Source organism: Annulohypoxylon truncatum (assembly GCF_022578515.1).
Source record: "Annulohypoxylon truncatum strain CBS 140777 unplaced genomic scaffold F4807scaffold_36, whole genome shotgun sequence".
NCBI classification, from domain to species: Eukaryota; Fungi; Ascomycota; class Sordariomycetes; order Xylariales; family Hypoxylaceae; genus Annulohypoxylon; species Annulohypoxylon truncatum.
Genome location: NW_025953822.1, coordinates 259,948 through 276,149, shown reverse-complemented (window position 1 = coordinate 276,149; position 16,202 = coordinate 259,948). Strand labels below are relative to the sequence as shown.

Here is a 16,202-nt window from a genome sequence, read left to right as displayed (position 1 = left end):
ACTTTATGTGGGTTGGGCGGCTCAAATGAATTTCGCTATTAAGCCACGGGCGCGCTTGTCCTAGGCGAGCTGGCATAGCCGGCTCAGCAGCTGGAGCATAATTCATATAAATTCATATAGACCATGGAGCTTCCAAAAAGCTTCACGGCACTCAATTTAAGGGACTAAGCCAATTTGCATTTTTCAATCATAGCAATTCCGAAGATCGCCTACCTACCTTGGGATACGTTAGGTAAGCAACAAGCTTGTGCTATCACTCTTTGTTTGGGTCGCGATTCTTCAACTCCTACCTCCTACTACGTAGTATATTCCTAGCAGATATCTACCTAGGTATCAATGTCTAAGGGACGCCGTAATACTATACAAATAATTATTTGGAAGTCTATTTAAATCCATACTAGTACTTCATAACTTGGTTCGACTTAATTAGTGTTGTGAGGCGAATGAGTACAGGTAGGTAGGTATGATGAACATTAGATATTCGGGATTATAACTTCAATTAAGGCGATTGATTACCTAGGTAATTAGTGCATAGGTACCTACCTCTATACCGTTTGCTGATGATCATACAATTTATCATATGAAGTAGAGAATTATTGAGATTCTGAGAACTATTCTCATAATACACTTAAGTAAATGCCATAAATTCGAAGTCCCATAGTCACATGTGGAAAAATGTCTACTTTTGTTCCATCGCCTATGGTCGCGAACGTCTGAGATCAAACAAAGCAGAGATATTATGTTAGGATGAAAACAGCACTTACGCAAACTGTATGGATATATCTTTGTTACAATAAAGTGTATTGTTGATTGTTGCAGCCTTATATATCAACCTTTGTAGGTGCACGTAGCTGTACACTTAATGGAAATGTCACACTGGGTTTCCAATAAAGGGGCTAAACATTCCTAGTCGTCTCTATTTTTAATCCAAGAAGCACATGATAAATCTTGAACCAAGCATTAACCTCCACACGTAGGCTATCAGTTCTTCTTAACGTACACACTCAAGAAGATAGTCATTACAAAATTTAGGGGGGCTACATATTTCATTCATCCCCTTTCGACAATAGCCCTACGTATTGCAACAAAATGGCGGATAACCGGGCGAAACTTTTCAAAACACTGGGTGTGAGATACCTTTCCGACGGGCAGCCAATCTATACCACGGATAATAAAACAAGATTACAACTGGAGAGAGAGAGCCAAGAGCTATGGAAAAGAGTTCGTCATCTCCAGAACCTGCTTGACCATCTACCTCCCAATGATTCACGTATCGTCGAGCCAATCTCAAACGAAGAGTTTATGAAAATAGAAGATTATATACATAGGGCGGCGGTTCGAGTACATCCCACTGTCGACGGGCCTCAGTTTTCAGAGGTAAGCTGAAACTCACGACTTCAATGGTATACTTCGCTCACGGACTATTCTCAGGCATATAAATTTATCGAGGAGAATATCATCAAACTGGCCGATGATTGGATAGCCCCCTATAAGAATGACCCACAACATGGAGAAGATGTTGCGAACGCGGCGCTCAAGGATGGTACGGCTTCTGGGGTGGTCACATGGTTGCTCAAGTTCCCGGATATCGCCAAACTCACTCGATACGACACGCAGGGCACCCTGGTGATTCGAGCAATAATAGCGCGATGGCTATACCTCGAAATCTTCTCGAAGGGCCTATCAGGGACCTTCCCCCACTTTGAGGCGCTGATCGATGACGAATTTCTAAAGAGGACCAGTAACCCAAAGCGATCCATCCTCGAGCAGAGACGATGGTTTCAACTGACGTATGCTAGTATGATAGCCCATCCATATTATCCGCGAGCGCGCGAGATTAGAACGGAACAGTTAGCAAATGAGCTTCAGCAGCTCTTTACCTTCTTGGACCCCCAAGATTTAAAATACGAGCACGTGCTCACGAATATCATCACGCCGGCGATGCGCCTCCAGGAGCAAGCGGCCCTCACGATACAGCAGCACAGCTTCAACTTCTACCACCTTCCCACCGACCCCGCAGAGGAATTCCTCCAGCAATTCGCAGGTTTGGCAAGCAAGGTGCTCGTGTGCGAGGACATTACCCGCGCTTCCAGGACCATCGAGTTCGGCGAGGAAAACCAAGAGGAGTTGGCCAAAAACGTCCTGCCGATTTGCAGTCTGGGCCCTGTTATCACGTACAAAGACCCGGAAAAGGCGCCTACGCAGACCACCCTGACGCTTCGCGCGTTGACCTTGTGTGTTGATGAGGCCGACACGAGAAACGCCGAGTTTTTGCAAACAACTAGGCCCGGCATTTTCTACCACCTGCTCACACCGTTTCCGAGGCATAAGGCGGCTAGTAACATCTAGGGATCGGGAGCGCGATGGCTATCTTCAAGTCCAAGCGGGATATTCTTGTATCTGAGTTAATAGTGTAACAATAATGAACTTCATGTAGCTTGTATAGGCCATATGGCGAATGCTTGGCGAAACGGAGAAAAACGGAGAGATCCGTTTTCCCAAGTAAGCGTTTTAGAAGGAAAATATTTTTAAGCCGAGAAGCACAGGTTTCACGCTTTTAGGGCCGTCCAGAGTAATGATGAAGTCAACTTCCTACATAGGTCAATATGTGCATTGCCTCGTATGAGAAGGGTACCTTACTTCCGTCGAGCGGCCTTTTGGTAGATATTTCCAAAGAGCCATTCCTCCAATGACCACGACCCTCGGTTCTTGAAACTGGGGTATGCTTTTCAGGATATTTATGACATCGACGGCCGCCGATTCGAGTTCCGACAAAGATGGTGACATGGCTAAACAAATAACGCTGATGCTACTAAGGCCCTTGGGTAGTATTGATTATGAATATAGTGAATTGAAGTTCAAATTAGGTCTTGGAAATCTGATATCTTATGCATAACATAAGTGAAGAATACATAGGTCCTTTATATTTCTCATATACCCCTGGCAGCAATGTCATTGGCTTCATGGAAGCGCCTGGTCGCGAATATGTGGTGAGGCCTACAGCAAGAACTATACCAGAATGGATAATCGCCGGAGAAGTTCATAGTGTTGGGGCGGACCAAGTATTGGTCTTAGAACGGGCCAACATGATCGTCAGAGCGGCAAGAATATGATGGATGGTTGCCTCGGCCAAGGCTTAAACCATGATTGCAGGTCTTCGGTTAGGACAGGCACGTCTACCCACCATGGTTCGTAGTTCCTACCGACACCTTTACACGCGGCAACCATCTGATCCGGACTATCTCGTTTCAAAGGCGGTATCTCCGGTATGTAAGGCTTGCCAGCATCGAATATGAGGATGGAGACTAATGAAGAACAGTTCTGAGAAACATGCTTGAAGAATCCTACGACATCCGCCCACGAGGTCCACACAATAGCCGCGTGGGCCAATCCACGACAGAGCGGCATATCGAACGTCGCGATAGTGTTACGCGCTTCCGCCGCGGCACCCAGAAAGAAAACGGTGGTGTCAAAATGCACCCAGACGTAACGATCTACTCTCGATATCTGATATAGTTTAGTGCAGACCTTCTTCATGATAGACCATGCTTCGTAACAGACTAAACCAACAGCAGATGCGTTCCAATAGATAGGGCGTAACGCGCTGCCAGCGACGCTTGGTGCGGTCGCATATACCGTAACAGACCAGGCTGTCAAGGCTGTGAGCCAAATTTCGTATCTGATCTCCGGAGGCAGCCTCTTAAACGGGCGAAATTCGCAAGTATTCATGCGACTCATTTGGTTCAATGATGTCGAAGGTCAGGTTGGTGGTAGATCCGGGTGCCTGAGTTGTGATGTGAATGAAAGAGAGTAAAGATAATAGTGGACCGTGGTAGCGGGCATTTAAGAGATATGTAGGTACCTAGGCAAAACCCACCGGCCCAAGTGGGGGCACTTCCTATTAATAACCTCAGAACTATCAATAGCCTATAGGCAACGCCAACCGAAACTTTCCAGACTGTCGGGAACGTCTATAATCGCGCGCTTATCTCAGCCTTAGAAGTTATGTTATGTGCCTCGGTGCCCTAGTAGGTAATGACCCCTAACGTCATTTTTATCTATTGAAATACATGAACACAAATCACTGAGTTGTTGCAGTCTCGTTCTTATGTGATTCTGATGGGTTTGCTCAAACTCGAATCAAAAGGTCAAAATACCTGCATCGCTTTCCCTCTCTAAGTAAGCCTCAAGAACCCACATTCATCAAACCATTAAGCCAACTTTCGTCTCGCTCCTAGAAAAATACGATGGACATACCGATCAACACACATGGCGAGAATGTGGTTAAGTTGATCTCGGCATTGTTATCCGATGCTGGAGTGCCATCCGTCCTTTGGGGTGATTACCTTCTTACCATCTACGGAGTTCCCTCCATCATTGGCGTAAGTACACAGCGTATCAAGCTCTAACCCATGTTTAAATAAGCAAACAAATACAGGGAATCGAGTTCGTCATTCCAGACGATAAACTGCCCACTGCGATCGCGGCGTTCAAGAAGTCGAGTTTACTATCGTGTCCAGACCCTCAGACATGCATTGTTTCTGGGGAATTAAGCCAGACTCCAGCTCCGGCTTTCCACATGCACATCGAAGGCTCCGAGGTAGACATTTCCTTGAGAACTCACTCCGAGACTCTATGGTTCATACCCCCGCCCAGCAGTGCAGACCTCGAGATGAAGGCAAGCGAAATGTCTAAAGCCTATTATATGAAAGCATCGGATGCTTCGCTGCCCGGCCCAAGACACGGCCGTGGACACGGCGCATTCTCCCCGGATGGACCTCCGGTAATTATCCCACGAGCACATATCCTCCTAGAGGCGTATATTCGTCTCGCTAGTGCGTTTCGCAAACACTATGTCAGCTTCTTCCTTAGCATGGTCACATACATGGAGGAGTACGTCGACCGTGACGGATTCATTGACGAAACTCGGCTTTCGAAACCCTGTCGAATATTTTGGGACGAGCTGAAGAGGGATGACAAGCCGGTCAGAGAACTAATGAATGAACTTCAGCATGGATTAGGTGATGGCGTATACACGAAATTGGGCGCTGACGTGGGGAGCGTATAGGACTGGATGAGTTACCTAGGTACCTACTAGTCTTATGTGGAAGCCCTTTTCTTAGAAGGAAAAGCATTGTGTGGGTTTTGTAACATGTATGCTAAACGCGCAATCCTAGATATTATTTCGCCCCAACAAAAACTGGTTTAATTCAATTATCTATGAGGCTATGTATTTCAATTTATTATTACAACTTTACCGTGACTTTTGATTGCGCTCTGAACATGATGAGTTTGGGTTATCTTTGGCGAGAAAATTGGAGGGTTCCGCTTAAGACTAGGTACCTACCTAGGTAATAGGCAATGACCTACGTGAACGTACCTAGCAGTATTGCAAACAATCTTAGCAGTTAGGGACATTATCTACCTATATACACATAGTCATAACTTCATCATTGGAAATAACTTTCTCCGGCCCCTCGTGAATAACCTGTTAGAGACAAAATCTGGTTGAGGATTCAAAGAGTAGAAGCTGCTTAGGCATATGTACGAATCATACGGTTGATTTTTAAAGTAACCCCATCATCTTCCCACGTATGGGAATGAATAGCCTACCGAGGCATTCTTTACCCATAAACTCTTCTCATCACAGTGTATAAGTCGCAAAACGATTTAGACTTAGAAATCGAATCACCCGATTTGAAGTTTCCCGATTATGAGAAGGCATTCAAGTGAGGGGAAACGTTAGGCGGGTCTGAGCAGGGAAAATCGAAGCCCTAAATCCGGGGAGCTATTATTCTATAGTGGATGTTCAGCTGCTAGGGTTCGCCAGCCACCGAAGCCCTGGAGTTCAATCAAGAAATCAACGCCATACGACAGCTTTTGTGTACTTAATTCGTAGTTTATTGGACGATACTATATACGATGTCTCTCATAATGATAGAACAGATTTTGAACGGTGACAGAAGTGACTCAGCTAAATAGACGTGTAAGATAATAGGCTGCAGGTACCCAACATTGGGTTCGTCAGTAGTGTCGTCTCAACAACGAGGATAACGACGAAGTTGCGGGTGATGCGCCCTGGAAAAAACCAACACTTGCTAACCCCCCGCTGTCGTCCGCCGTCCTTCGGTCGAAAACACTCTTGCTCTCTCATACTTCGGTCATTTAATACCCGGTTTGTAAGTCCAGCTTTCCAGAATGTTTACCTCAAACATCGTCCGATCAACTTGAACCTCACAAGGTCTCACTAACGACGGGACGGTCACTGCAAAGATGCATCCGGATACACCCAGATAGGTACCTTGTCACCGTGCTGAAATCCCGTTGCATCCCCGATCTAATAGTAGACGCAGTGGACCTCTTGAATTTGAGATCCGATTCGCACGTCAGGTCCGTCAGACCTTAAGAACCTAGGGGGTAATACCTGTTTCCGCCTCGTAAAGTCTAGAACGGCCTTCCCAGGTCCAGGGGGGAAGGGGCGCTGCGGGTTAGCCCGTTGTGCTCGGGCTCGGTCCCTCTCCTGGCTGAACCATGGCTGACCAGCCCTATAATGGGCCCATTTATTGTATAGCTGTAGCGCTAAATCTGCAGGAAGTAGTTCGCCTTACGTCGTATGCCTTAAGGGTCCTGGTGTATCCATGGTAACAGCTCCTTTAGATTCACAGCGTGAGCAGATTTAATAAACAAGGGACCAACGTTCAATATTTCTAGATGGGGTTCATCTATGTACATAAGCAGTTATTTCTTATGGAACTGTCATTGCCTGGAAACCAAGTTATCAAGAATGCAAGAAAAACGTATCATACACGAAGGCTAACACAAGCATAAGAGCATCAAACATCACATTGAAGACAGAAAGTAACTTCATTGTCTTCAAGGCAGCTAATCTAGGTACGTGAGTAATTGGTGGTATCGTTAAAAAAAAGGGGGGGGGACTATCTGAGCAGCCAGAAAATTAGAACGCGACTACACAGAGGAACGAAATCACGAGGTCTAGTGTAAGTTGACATAAGCTGCATAGTCAAAGTATCTCATATTTGCCCAGCACTGCACGAAAGATATGAGCGGCAGTTATTAAAGGTAAACACATCCACCATCCTTAGCTGTGAATGGGGGGCATCAACCGATATACACAAAAGAGACAAAATGACCACCTCCATCGTGTCTTTTCTTAGCGCCACCGACTGCGTAACTTAGCAAGCTTAGGTATACACGCCTGACCGACAGACTACCAACACAAGTAGCTGGTATCTCGAGGAAAATTAAGGTGGAGTCGAAAAAAATCGCAGGAATAAGGTAGGAAATGCAAAGAGCGGAAATCCTAGAAAAAACTCTTCGTGGAGTAAAACGCCTTAGGTCCACAAAAACAAGATAAACCAGAGGTATAAGCAAAGAGTCCATATGCACAGTTACCGGAGGCAGAAAATATAGAGATGACTTGTCCTCCTTAACAAAGTCCCTCATGGGTAGAAAATTTCGAAACGTATCGCCACCGACTCCATACATGCATCAATTCAACACGCCAATTTTAGCGAGTGCCACCCAGAGCGCTGATTCTAGCACCGGATGGGCGGTGGATCAGGCTCTCGGCATGTTTACCAACGATAGCCTGCTCTTGGGATATAGCCTCGTTCTCGCTACGCTCGGCTAGGTCATCCTCGTCGTCTTCGACAATCTTAGTAGGAATGTCGTTGTGGATGCTGTATTGCTGGCTTGCCCGCTCAGGGGTAGTCATGGTCGACGCCATTGACATCGACGTGCTGCTTCGGTTGGGAATTAGATCCGGAGTGGGAGGGATAGAGGAAGCACGTCCGGAGGGGTGCAAAAGACTGTCATCGCCAACCTCGGAAGTGGCGGCCGAGTGGCCGTCGTTGCTGGAGACCGTAGAGAGGTTGCTTGCCCGACGGGGCGATCTGGATGACTCAATCTCGGCGTCTTGAGCGAGCTGCAGGCCTTCAACAGCAGCTTGGCATTGCTCGGCAATGTTCCTAATGATATGGGAGATAGCGTCGGTCTTATCCTTAAGATGGCGGTCGGCCACATCGCTGAAGCTGGCAGTAGAAACACGCTTGCTTGCTCGGCTAGCATGTTTCAATAGGCGGTCTTTAAAATCAAATGTTAGCAGTCATAATTGGTTTAGTAAATCGACATCGCAGCTTACCATCGTTTGTCTCCGCTTCATCTTCTTCATCGAAGCCTTCCTCTATCTCACTGGCCAAGTCGTCCCGCGTAGTCAGGGACTGGACCAGATGTTCCATATGGTGCGACTGACCACCAATCAAGCTACGCAGATGAAGGACAACGCGGCGGGCCTCATCACGTTGTCGGACAATGGTAACGTTGGTGTGCTGGAGCGCCGCAAGTTCCTTCTTGTTTCTCTTACGTTCCCGCTCAAGCTCTTCGGCAATCTCCTGTTGCAGGACAAGAGCTTCAAGAGCATCGTCTCTCTGCTTCTCGGTACCAGTAAGACGCACAGACAGACGAGCGTTATCATCCTTCTGTTGATCAATGAGACCGGCGAGTCGTCGATTTTCCCTCTTGTGGGTCTCGATCTTAACCTTGAGATCCTGGGTCTCCTTCGTGAGTTGCTCAGCGAACGCTTGGAATTTGAGGAACTGTAGTTTAGGTTAGCATCCTCCAGTATTTTCTTTGGGACGAGTATCTGTACCTGCTGTTTCCAGCTCTCCAGCTCTTCCACGAGGTAGTTGTTTCGCTTCGTAACTTTGTTAAGCTCGGTGTCCATGCGACCTTTGAGGTTAATGAAATCTTGCCACGCCTCTAGAGCATCACGGGAATATTGATTGCGCTCTCGGACAATCTCGTTAAGATGTCTCATCGAAACCTTCGTCATCAGTGGCTTTTTAACGGAACCTCCAAAAACGGCCTTGAGACCGGTGTTACGACCCTACGTCAAAATATTAGCATTGCTAGTAAGATTTAATAAGGGGCCAAAGCACCTACCAGCTTCTCACAGACATGGTCCATCACTGCCATGACAGCGTCCTGGTTCCACCATTCAGGGTCCTGAATAGACTCTACTTCCCCACGCATGACGATAATTTGACCCGCAGGCACTAGCTTACCACCGCCATAGGCAGAGCGCAGATGCTGTGGAACACCAGATGGCGTGACATCACCATTTAATGCCTGAGTTAGTCGAGTAACGAACTTGTTGCGCTGGCTTGCGTTCAAAGTGGTTGGCGGGTTGGAGGTAAGTACGAAATTGCGATCCAAATCCACGACCAAAGCGTCATTCGGAGCAGTGAACAAAGATCGACACTCCGCCGTGATACCGAGTATGTACGGACCTGGCTCCTCCACCAGCTCCTTGGCGTGACGAGCGTGCACAACTGGCACGTACAGACCACTCCATTCGTAGACTCTAACACAGAAGCGAACGGTCTCGGCGGCCATAGTCAACATCGCGGGGTAGTGGCTCACAAATATTATACGCCTAGTAGGTGATATTGCGGCCTCGATGACACCCACGATGTTTGGAATCGAAAGGCAAGTCCACAGCGGCCACATGGCGAAGTTCTGGAATCCTGTCGGTGAGGAAGGGAACTGGTAGCAGAGGGCGTAGTCCTTCATATCTATCCGGACCAAATCGTTCAGCCTCGGCGCAGGGAAACTTAGAATGCGCGAGACCTCCTCAGCATGGAAGAGGTTTGTAGCCTTATTCCAGTGAATCCACATTCCTCGCAAGTAATCACCTAGAAGGTTATATAGGGGGTATCGTGAAAGGAATGACAAGCAGTAAGGAATCCAGTAAGTCTCATCGGGGCTGTCGTAATAATCCGTCTCGGTACGCTTCCTCAAGTCCCTAATAGTGTCCGCCCGCTTCTCATCAGCCCTCGACCAGACTCGTAAGCAGATACCGTAGAGGGTGTGAGATGAATCTTGTTGAAGGACAAATGCATGATGAACGCAGTGTGGTTGGCTGCGGCCAGTACAGATCTCGACATCGTGAGGAAAACAAGCCTAGTACAGTTAGTAAGCAGGAGTAGAAAAATTACCACTTTCATTGAATGACGTACTCTCATGGCGGCATGTAAAGCTCGCGCAACTTCATTGTCTTGTTCAAGACGAGGGCTGCTTCCTAAGATTTCTGGTAACCAGAACTGTCCAACTGCTCCCTTCATGTGGCCAATTTTGCCCTGAGCTGGTGCGGGAGCCTTCACCCATTGGGAAGGCTCTCTCCCAACACCGCAGACCATGTAGGCATGGGTCAAAGTCTTCGGGGTTCGTTGCTGGGGCTTTCCATTGAGAGTAGAAGGAATCGGTTGCGTGATACGAGAGTGAAGAGAGGACGTCCTACTGGGTATTATCAAGTTGGTGTCGCCCTGATCGCGTGTGCTGGGTCGAGCATCACGTTCGCTAGTGCGCGGGCGCGTAAAGGAAGAATGTGTGTTGAGTGAAGGCGCCATGATGAACCGGATTAGATTACTTCCCTTATCCTATTAAAGTGTCGTTTGTTGCTATTCCGAATTTCAATCCCCTCACAACAGTAACCAGACGAAACCCAGTTACTGACCAAACCGGATCCAATCGATTACCAAAAAAGATAATAGGTTGAACCTGTTCCGATTAAGGAACCTCCCGTGAGTTGTTTTCCGACCTGGACGATCAAAAACGAAACATCAAGCTACTACACATTGACAAGACGAGCGGCAGCTTGCTGTCAGAATTAAGAGTGACAGAGTGTACAGTCTTGCTGCAACTTCTCAAGTGGGGGGGAAGTAGAGGAAAGGCGGGAGGGATGGTGGAGGAGATGTCGCTCAAGAAGAGAGAAAAGGAGAGACGAAATGTGAAAGAGAATGGGTATTGGTATGGCGTGGTAGAAAAGGGTGTGCGTGTCGGGTACCGTACTAGGCAGAGGGTAGAAGGGTAGAAGGGTAGAAGGGCGAGAAGGGAGATTTGCGCCGATGGACCGAAGCAGAATGAGAGTCAATGCGCGCTGGTATTGCCTCTTTGGTGAATGGAATAGAACAATACAAGCTTGTATCCCCCTGACATTAGAAATAAAATAATGAACAAAGGCCTAGGATGGCGCTAGGATAATAAAATGTATTAATGTATTAATGTACTAATGTAGTAGGCTGGTAGGTCGACGGTGACCAGTTTGTGACACGGCCAAACGAAGAAAGCTTCAAGAGAAAAAACCAGAGACCATGGCTGCCCGTGTTACAATTTGCGAGGGACGGGGAAATAACAAGTGGGTTTCGACGGCCGAAAGTGGTACAGGTCGTTTAGCGTGCCAGGGGATCGGCACTCCAAGAGGTGACAAAGGGGACCATGTAACGAATACCCTACTATAGGTGGAAGGCACCTTGATACAATTAGTGAAATGCTACCGATTGTTTCAGCAAAACTATCGTGCCTGGCTATAGATGTAACAGCCTTTGCGTATCTAATACTTTCCAGGACCATTTTGACAAGGGGTGTCAAGCTACACCCCTGATTAGCACGATTTCTAGTGCAACCTAGAGCCGGGGTGCCTAGCAATCTCAAAATTTAGGCGGGTCCACTGCATTTCAAGTTTTAACCAATAAAGCAGCTAGAAGAGTGACTGAAGTGGAACGGCGTGGGAGAAACTAAGAGCTTCAGCAGCTGTAAAGCTCCGAACTGGCCTGACAAGAAAGGGGGTCCGTTATCGTGGAAGGCCACCCCGAAAATCATCGTCGAACGGTTCACCGTCAGTAACAAAAGCAACAATGGCATAAAATCTCCCAACGATCGGGTTAAGCTCGTGCGCATCGAGATACGACCGCCTATTAGGTTTATGCAATGATAGACACCTAGCAAAGAAAAAGGTTTAACGAATAACTATGTACATAGAACGTTGACTCTAGTGGATAGCCTATAGTGGTGAGCTAGCGGGCTTGGAAAAAAAAGAAAATGGGGCTTTTCTTTTCTACCCGCCTCGGGTAAACACAGTGCGAATACAAAAGCCAGCAAAGCAGCGGAGGTATTTCAAGATATTCCTCAATGGCCGCGCCATGGTCTTAGGTACTCGACATTTTAATATTTCACATTCGTCGAAGAAACAAGGACAAAGTCGTGACTACGGATTTAGGACAACAGAAATAAATATGCTCATCCCTTTGAGCCTCAAACTTGTGAGTCGGTACAGAATAATCAAGGTAATACTACACATGAAGAATTCGCCTTAATTTGAGATCAACACCGTCTCAGATCCAAATAAGCTCCGCAAGACCACCTGTGCATATGTGTAGTAGCTTGAACCACTGACTCTCGGTTATTCAGCTCGTCACCGACTCGAAGCCTGATGCAATCCATCTTTTCATCATGTAGGTATATACGAGAATTTTGAGCGTGCTTGTCTTTGAATGGACAGTATTCTACTACAGCCCAGAAGTCTCGGTCAAGAATCGAAGACAGGGGATGGGGGAAACGGTCAGCATCTTATTGTGGCACAGTACGGGAAATACCAGTTCATGAATGAATATGGGGTGCATAAGGATTTGTGAGGGTATGACAATATGTATGGGCTTGGGCTTGCATACAACCTGACAACGTATGTAAGACCTCAACACTCCCAGCTATTATCATTTGAACTTTTCTTTTCCATTCACTTTTTGATATTAGTGATCATGAAATCTCCTACCATCAGTCGTGTCATCATCGATCAACTTCATGATTTACTAACAAGATTTATGAGATAAAGTACTACGCATATCGAGATGCTCCTCATTTCCCACTCCTATGTTGTACATACGAACTTATGCACGCTATGACCCACGACGATGGTTCATCCCTCCATTGCCCCTCCATTCAACGTAAGCGGTTTAAACACTTCGGCAAGAAACACGACAAATCCTTCAAAGCATGGTCTATGAGGCATATTTCCTACTTAGTTTATCGTCGACGAGAATGAGATCGTCACCAAGCAACGGGCTTGCTCTCTCCAACGCGCACCGTCCCTGTGCACTGGATATCAGACCTTTCCATACATAACTTAGACATGTTTGCACTTCGATGCTGTGTGGTCCTCGATCCTAGGCACTCTCCAGTATTGAGATAGCTGCAGATGCAAATGCAAGGCGGGAAGCAACACTGCTGCCCGCATGTATGTCTGTAATCCATACGAAACAGCTGCCGGCATCAATACCAACGTACTTCCGCCCACCGAATCGACGGCTTCGGGCGTAATGTTTCGGAATCACATCAGGCCTCAACCGCTATGTAAGCCAAGACTGCCACTACCAGGTACGATGCGTCGTGACAACAAGAACAGTTCTACCAATCAGTTCGGTTGCGACTTGCAGAAGCCATCTGACTAATCGCCCCTCATCTGCGATGTAGCTGGATCCCAGCACGAGAAAATGCAAGGGGCGGGGATTAGTAGAGTCCTTAATGCTTCTGTTATTAAAACTCCATCCCCGGTTTTGCAACTCTACCCTGCCTACCTTGCGTACGATGACTTAGATCACACCATTGTTGTGATTTTAAGATCCTGCCATTAGTCAACTCATGTTATCACATTACATCGCATCTATTAAGTCAGTGTGAATCTTTAACTTCCTTCACAAACCAGTAATACGAAATATCACTATGCAATGGCAAGTCAGCCATGTTTTTGAGAGCCCAGTTCATTAAACGGTATCTCCCTTATACATACATAGATCCTAACGTCCGCCTCAACGGACTAAATATTTAGCTAGCTGGCTAGAGAACTTCTGAAGCAATGAGGCTTTTACCAAACGTTCCAGAAATGATCACCGCATAAAATTGACGGCCGATCCCACGTGTTTCAATATACGGCAATATGTGATTCCCAAGCCGTTGGTACTACACAAACGTATTGAATCGAATGGCCGAGGCAATTATCATCACAGCTTTCTTCATTTATTTCTTTCAGCCTCCCTTGAACATAATATCGCCATGTAGTATTTTATAGCCTTGAGATTCTACATATATATCTGGGTACATATATGATAACGTACCTTGTCAGCTTGTATGCACATGCTGCGTAGGTATATGTAGGTACATATTGGAGCCCTAGCCTAACATACTAAGCTAGGAGTTGACCTGCTTGGGATCTTGGTTTACCCCTGGACTAGCCCCTTCGAGGTGCCGTTTGGTTACACTCGCCTAACGCTAGGATCTAGTTAGGACTAGTGTGCGATCCGAGCTTATGGCTGTGTCCGTTCTTTCCTCTCTCCACGTGATCCTTACTCAGCTCGACGATCCAAACTAGATTCCACCCAAGCTGTCGGCGTCAACGAATATGATATCTAATCGTTTCATCACAAGCAAACTTACAGCACATAAACCATTTTGCCTTGTGTTGCTATCAAGGACCTTCCTTGCTTCAACATACATTCAACACCTCAGCGATGTTTCGATATAATTAATAATATAGTAGATATCTAGAGTGGCACGCTTGTGTTTGAGTTAACAAGGGCGACTCATTAAGGTGTTGAGATTACCTTTTTAATTACATGCCTCCCTAGTCTCGCTCATAGTCATTACGTCGACATTCCCGATGATGTTCGGTTTTCCCCACAGGAGTCGCCTAAGGTTTATTCCTCGTTTATCATCTCATCGCATTATCGTTTTAGATCGAATCTCGAAAATAGTATTTAAAATCATTACTCCCCTTGCGCTGGACCCGCCGTTTAGTTATTGGTCCACCATATTTCTAACCACTTAGTTGTGATTTACAGCATCTTACGAAGATTGCACGGTGTTCGAGTTCAGTTCCCGCAACCATTCCAAGCGATTCATAAGTTGAACAGTTACTATTTGTCCAATCACACACCGCCTAGTAGACACAGTTGAAGACAATCTTAAACCAGCCTATACTTCTCGAACGAGATACTCGGCAACAACTAGAACGTAATGTTTCAACTTTGCGCTTAGAGACGTTGCGATTAGACTGGGCTCTGTTTTCAATGTCAACGTACCGAATACAAGGTAAGTACAGGTATATGACCTTCGTCTTGTAGACACTGAGATTTGTTTTATGGTGTGAAAATTAGACTAAAACATCTCGACTTCAACATTGTTGAAGGCCTTACCACGTGCCACTACTAGCACTGGCTTATAACGCCTCCCGTGCCTTCGCACCGCGCTTCAATTAGGGAAACGGGCAGCAATTAAGACATAGTGAGGCGTCACAAGCCAGTGCTAGTATCTAAACTCACCTCCTCTACAAGTCGTTCAGAAGTACATGGTGTTTCTACACGCCACGTCGGAGATCGAGTTAGTCTCGGATAAAGCCAACTCTAAGCCTCTACCATGTAGGTGAAGTGTCTAGTGACGAGAAGTATAATATAGAAAGCTACAAAGTCGTTGAGAAATCAACGACTCCTTTTGCCCTTAGGCCATCGGCTATGTTTCGAATACCATCCTATCTTCTCTAATCGTGCGTTTTTTTTTTTTTTTTCTATGAGCGTGTTCCCGATAACATGTTAGCGCCATGATAGATCAGATGTTCCTCCTAATAAGCAAGTCCTCCTAGCCGTTATCCGGACCGACCCCATAGTCACACGGCGTGAGATGGCGAATCAGGCACTTCGTAGCTGCCCTAAGGCGCGGGTAACTGCAGCGTTGGGGCCTTCTAAGCGGGATCCGGCAATCGACAAGCTCTCAAGGCCAGGAGTTGGAATATCATAATTGGCTGCGTTTCCGACCCAGATTAAAATCTAGGTCCTTGCATTCGCAGGAATATTCACCTAGGTGTGTACAATCGATAGGCCACCCCTTGGTGGAAATCAGACCCGGGTTTACGGGGATTTGGTCTTGGGGGGTTGGCACCATTTGCTTTTGATATGGGCGGCGGCTAGATACTGTGGCGTCATCCCCTCCCTAGCCCACAAGAGGTGTAATGCAAGGGACAGATGGTAGCTGAAGATACTGTCCCAGAATACTATCATGATGATATACCAGTTACGATGACAGAATATCCGATAACTCCTAAAAACAGTATGAAAATCTTGGTGGCTACGGTCCAGTAAGACAGTGATAAAAAGAAGCTCACCAAAAAACACGATGACGGATATCGCTGTTCATAGAAACGAAAGATCGCCATCGCTATTTCTAGAATATCGAGTGATCTTAGGCGTACATGTCAGTAGTCACTAACAAAACAACAACCAATTTAAAATCCTACTGCTCAGGCTCCGCCAGCATTGGAATGTTTTATTACAATTTTTTCTTGGTCCGCTCATGCAAAA

At 46.5% G+C, this 16,202-nt stretch overlaps 5 protein-coding genes across 5 annotated transcripts; 2 read left to right on the top strand and 3 right to left on the bottom strand.

The window, feature by feature from the left end:
• Positions 1 to 1,089: 1,089 nt before the first annotated feature.
• Positions 1,090 to 2,475, top strand: F4807DRAFT_470387 (uncharacterized protein; the record flags this gene model as incomplete). Its single annotated transcript, XM_048002811.1, has 2 exons — positions 1,090 to 1,377; positions 1,432 to 2,475. 2 exons carry the CDS (start codon positions 1,090 to 1,092, stop codon positions 2,347 to 2,349), a joined length of 1,206 nt encoding a protein of 401 aa, XP_047850708.1. The 3' UTR covers positions 2,350 to 2,475.
• Positions 2,476 to 2,864: 389 nt separating this feature from the next.
• F4807DRAFT_440198 (uncharacterized protein) lies at positions 2,865 to 3,848 on the bottom strand. Its single transcript, XM_047999281.1, has one exon. It carries the CDS (start codon positions 3,736 to 3,738, stop codon positions 3,094 to 3,096), a length of 645 nt encoding a protein of 214 aa, XP_047850707.1. The 5' UTR covers positions 3,739 to 3,848; the 3' UTR covers positions 2,865 to 3,093.
• Positions 3,849 to 3,891: 43 nt separating this feature from the next.
• On the top strand, positions 3,892 to 5,252 carry F4807DRAFT_440190 (uncharacterized protein). The gene is made up of 4 exons (XM_047999280.1): positions 3,892 to 4,032; positions 4,099 to 4,179; positions 4,239 to 4,382; positions 4,439 to 5,252. Exons 3-4 carry the CDS (start codon positions 4,248 to 4,250, stop codon positions 5,066 to 5,068), a joined length of 765 nt encoding a protein of 254 aa, XP_047850706.1. The 5' UTR covers positions 3,892 to 4,032; positions 4,099 to 4,179; positions 4,239 to 4,247; the 3' UTR covers positions 5,069 to 5,252.
• A 1,716-nt stretch (positions 5,253 to 6,968) lies between these two features.
• F4807DRAFT_240236 (uncharacterized protein) lies at positions 6,969 to 7,641 on the bottom strand. Its single transcript, XM_047994275.1, has one exon. The coding sequence runs from the start codon at positions 7,504 to 7,506 to the stop codon at positions 7,120 to 7,122; it is 387 nt and encodes a 128-aa protein (XP_047850705.1). The 5' UTR covers positions 7,507 to 7,641; the 3' UTR covers positions 6,969 to 7,119.
• Positions 7,529 to 10,427, bottom strand: F4807DRAFT_463950 (AEX-3 domain-containing protein; the record flags this gene model as incomplete). Its single annotated transcript, XM_048002046.1, has 5 exons — positions 7,529 to 8,103; positions 8,162 to 8,615; positions 8,669 to 8,905; positions 8,962 to 9,981; positions 10,038 to 10,427. 5 exons carry the CDS (start codon positions 10,425 to 10,427, stop codon positions 7,529 to 7,531), a joined length of 2,676 nt encoding a protein of 891 aa, XP_047850704.1.
• Positions 10,428 to 16,202: the final 5,775 nt, after the last annotated feature.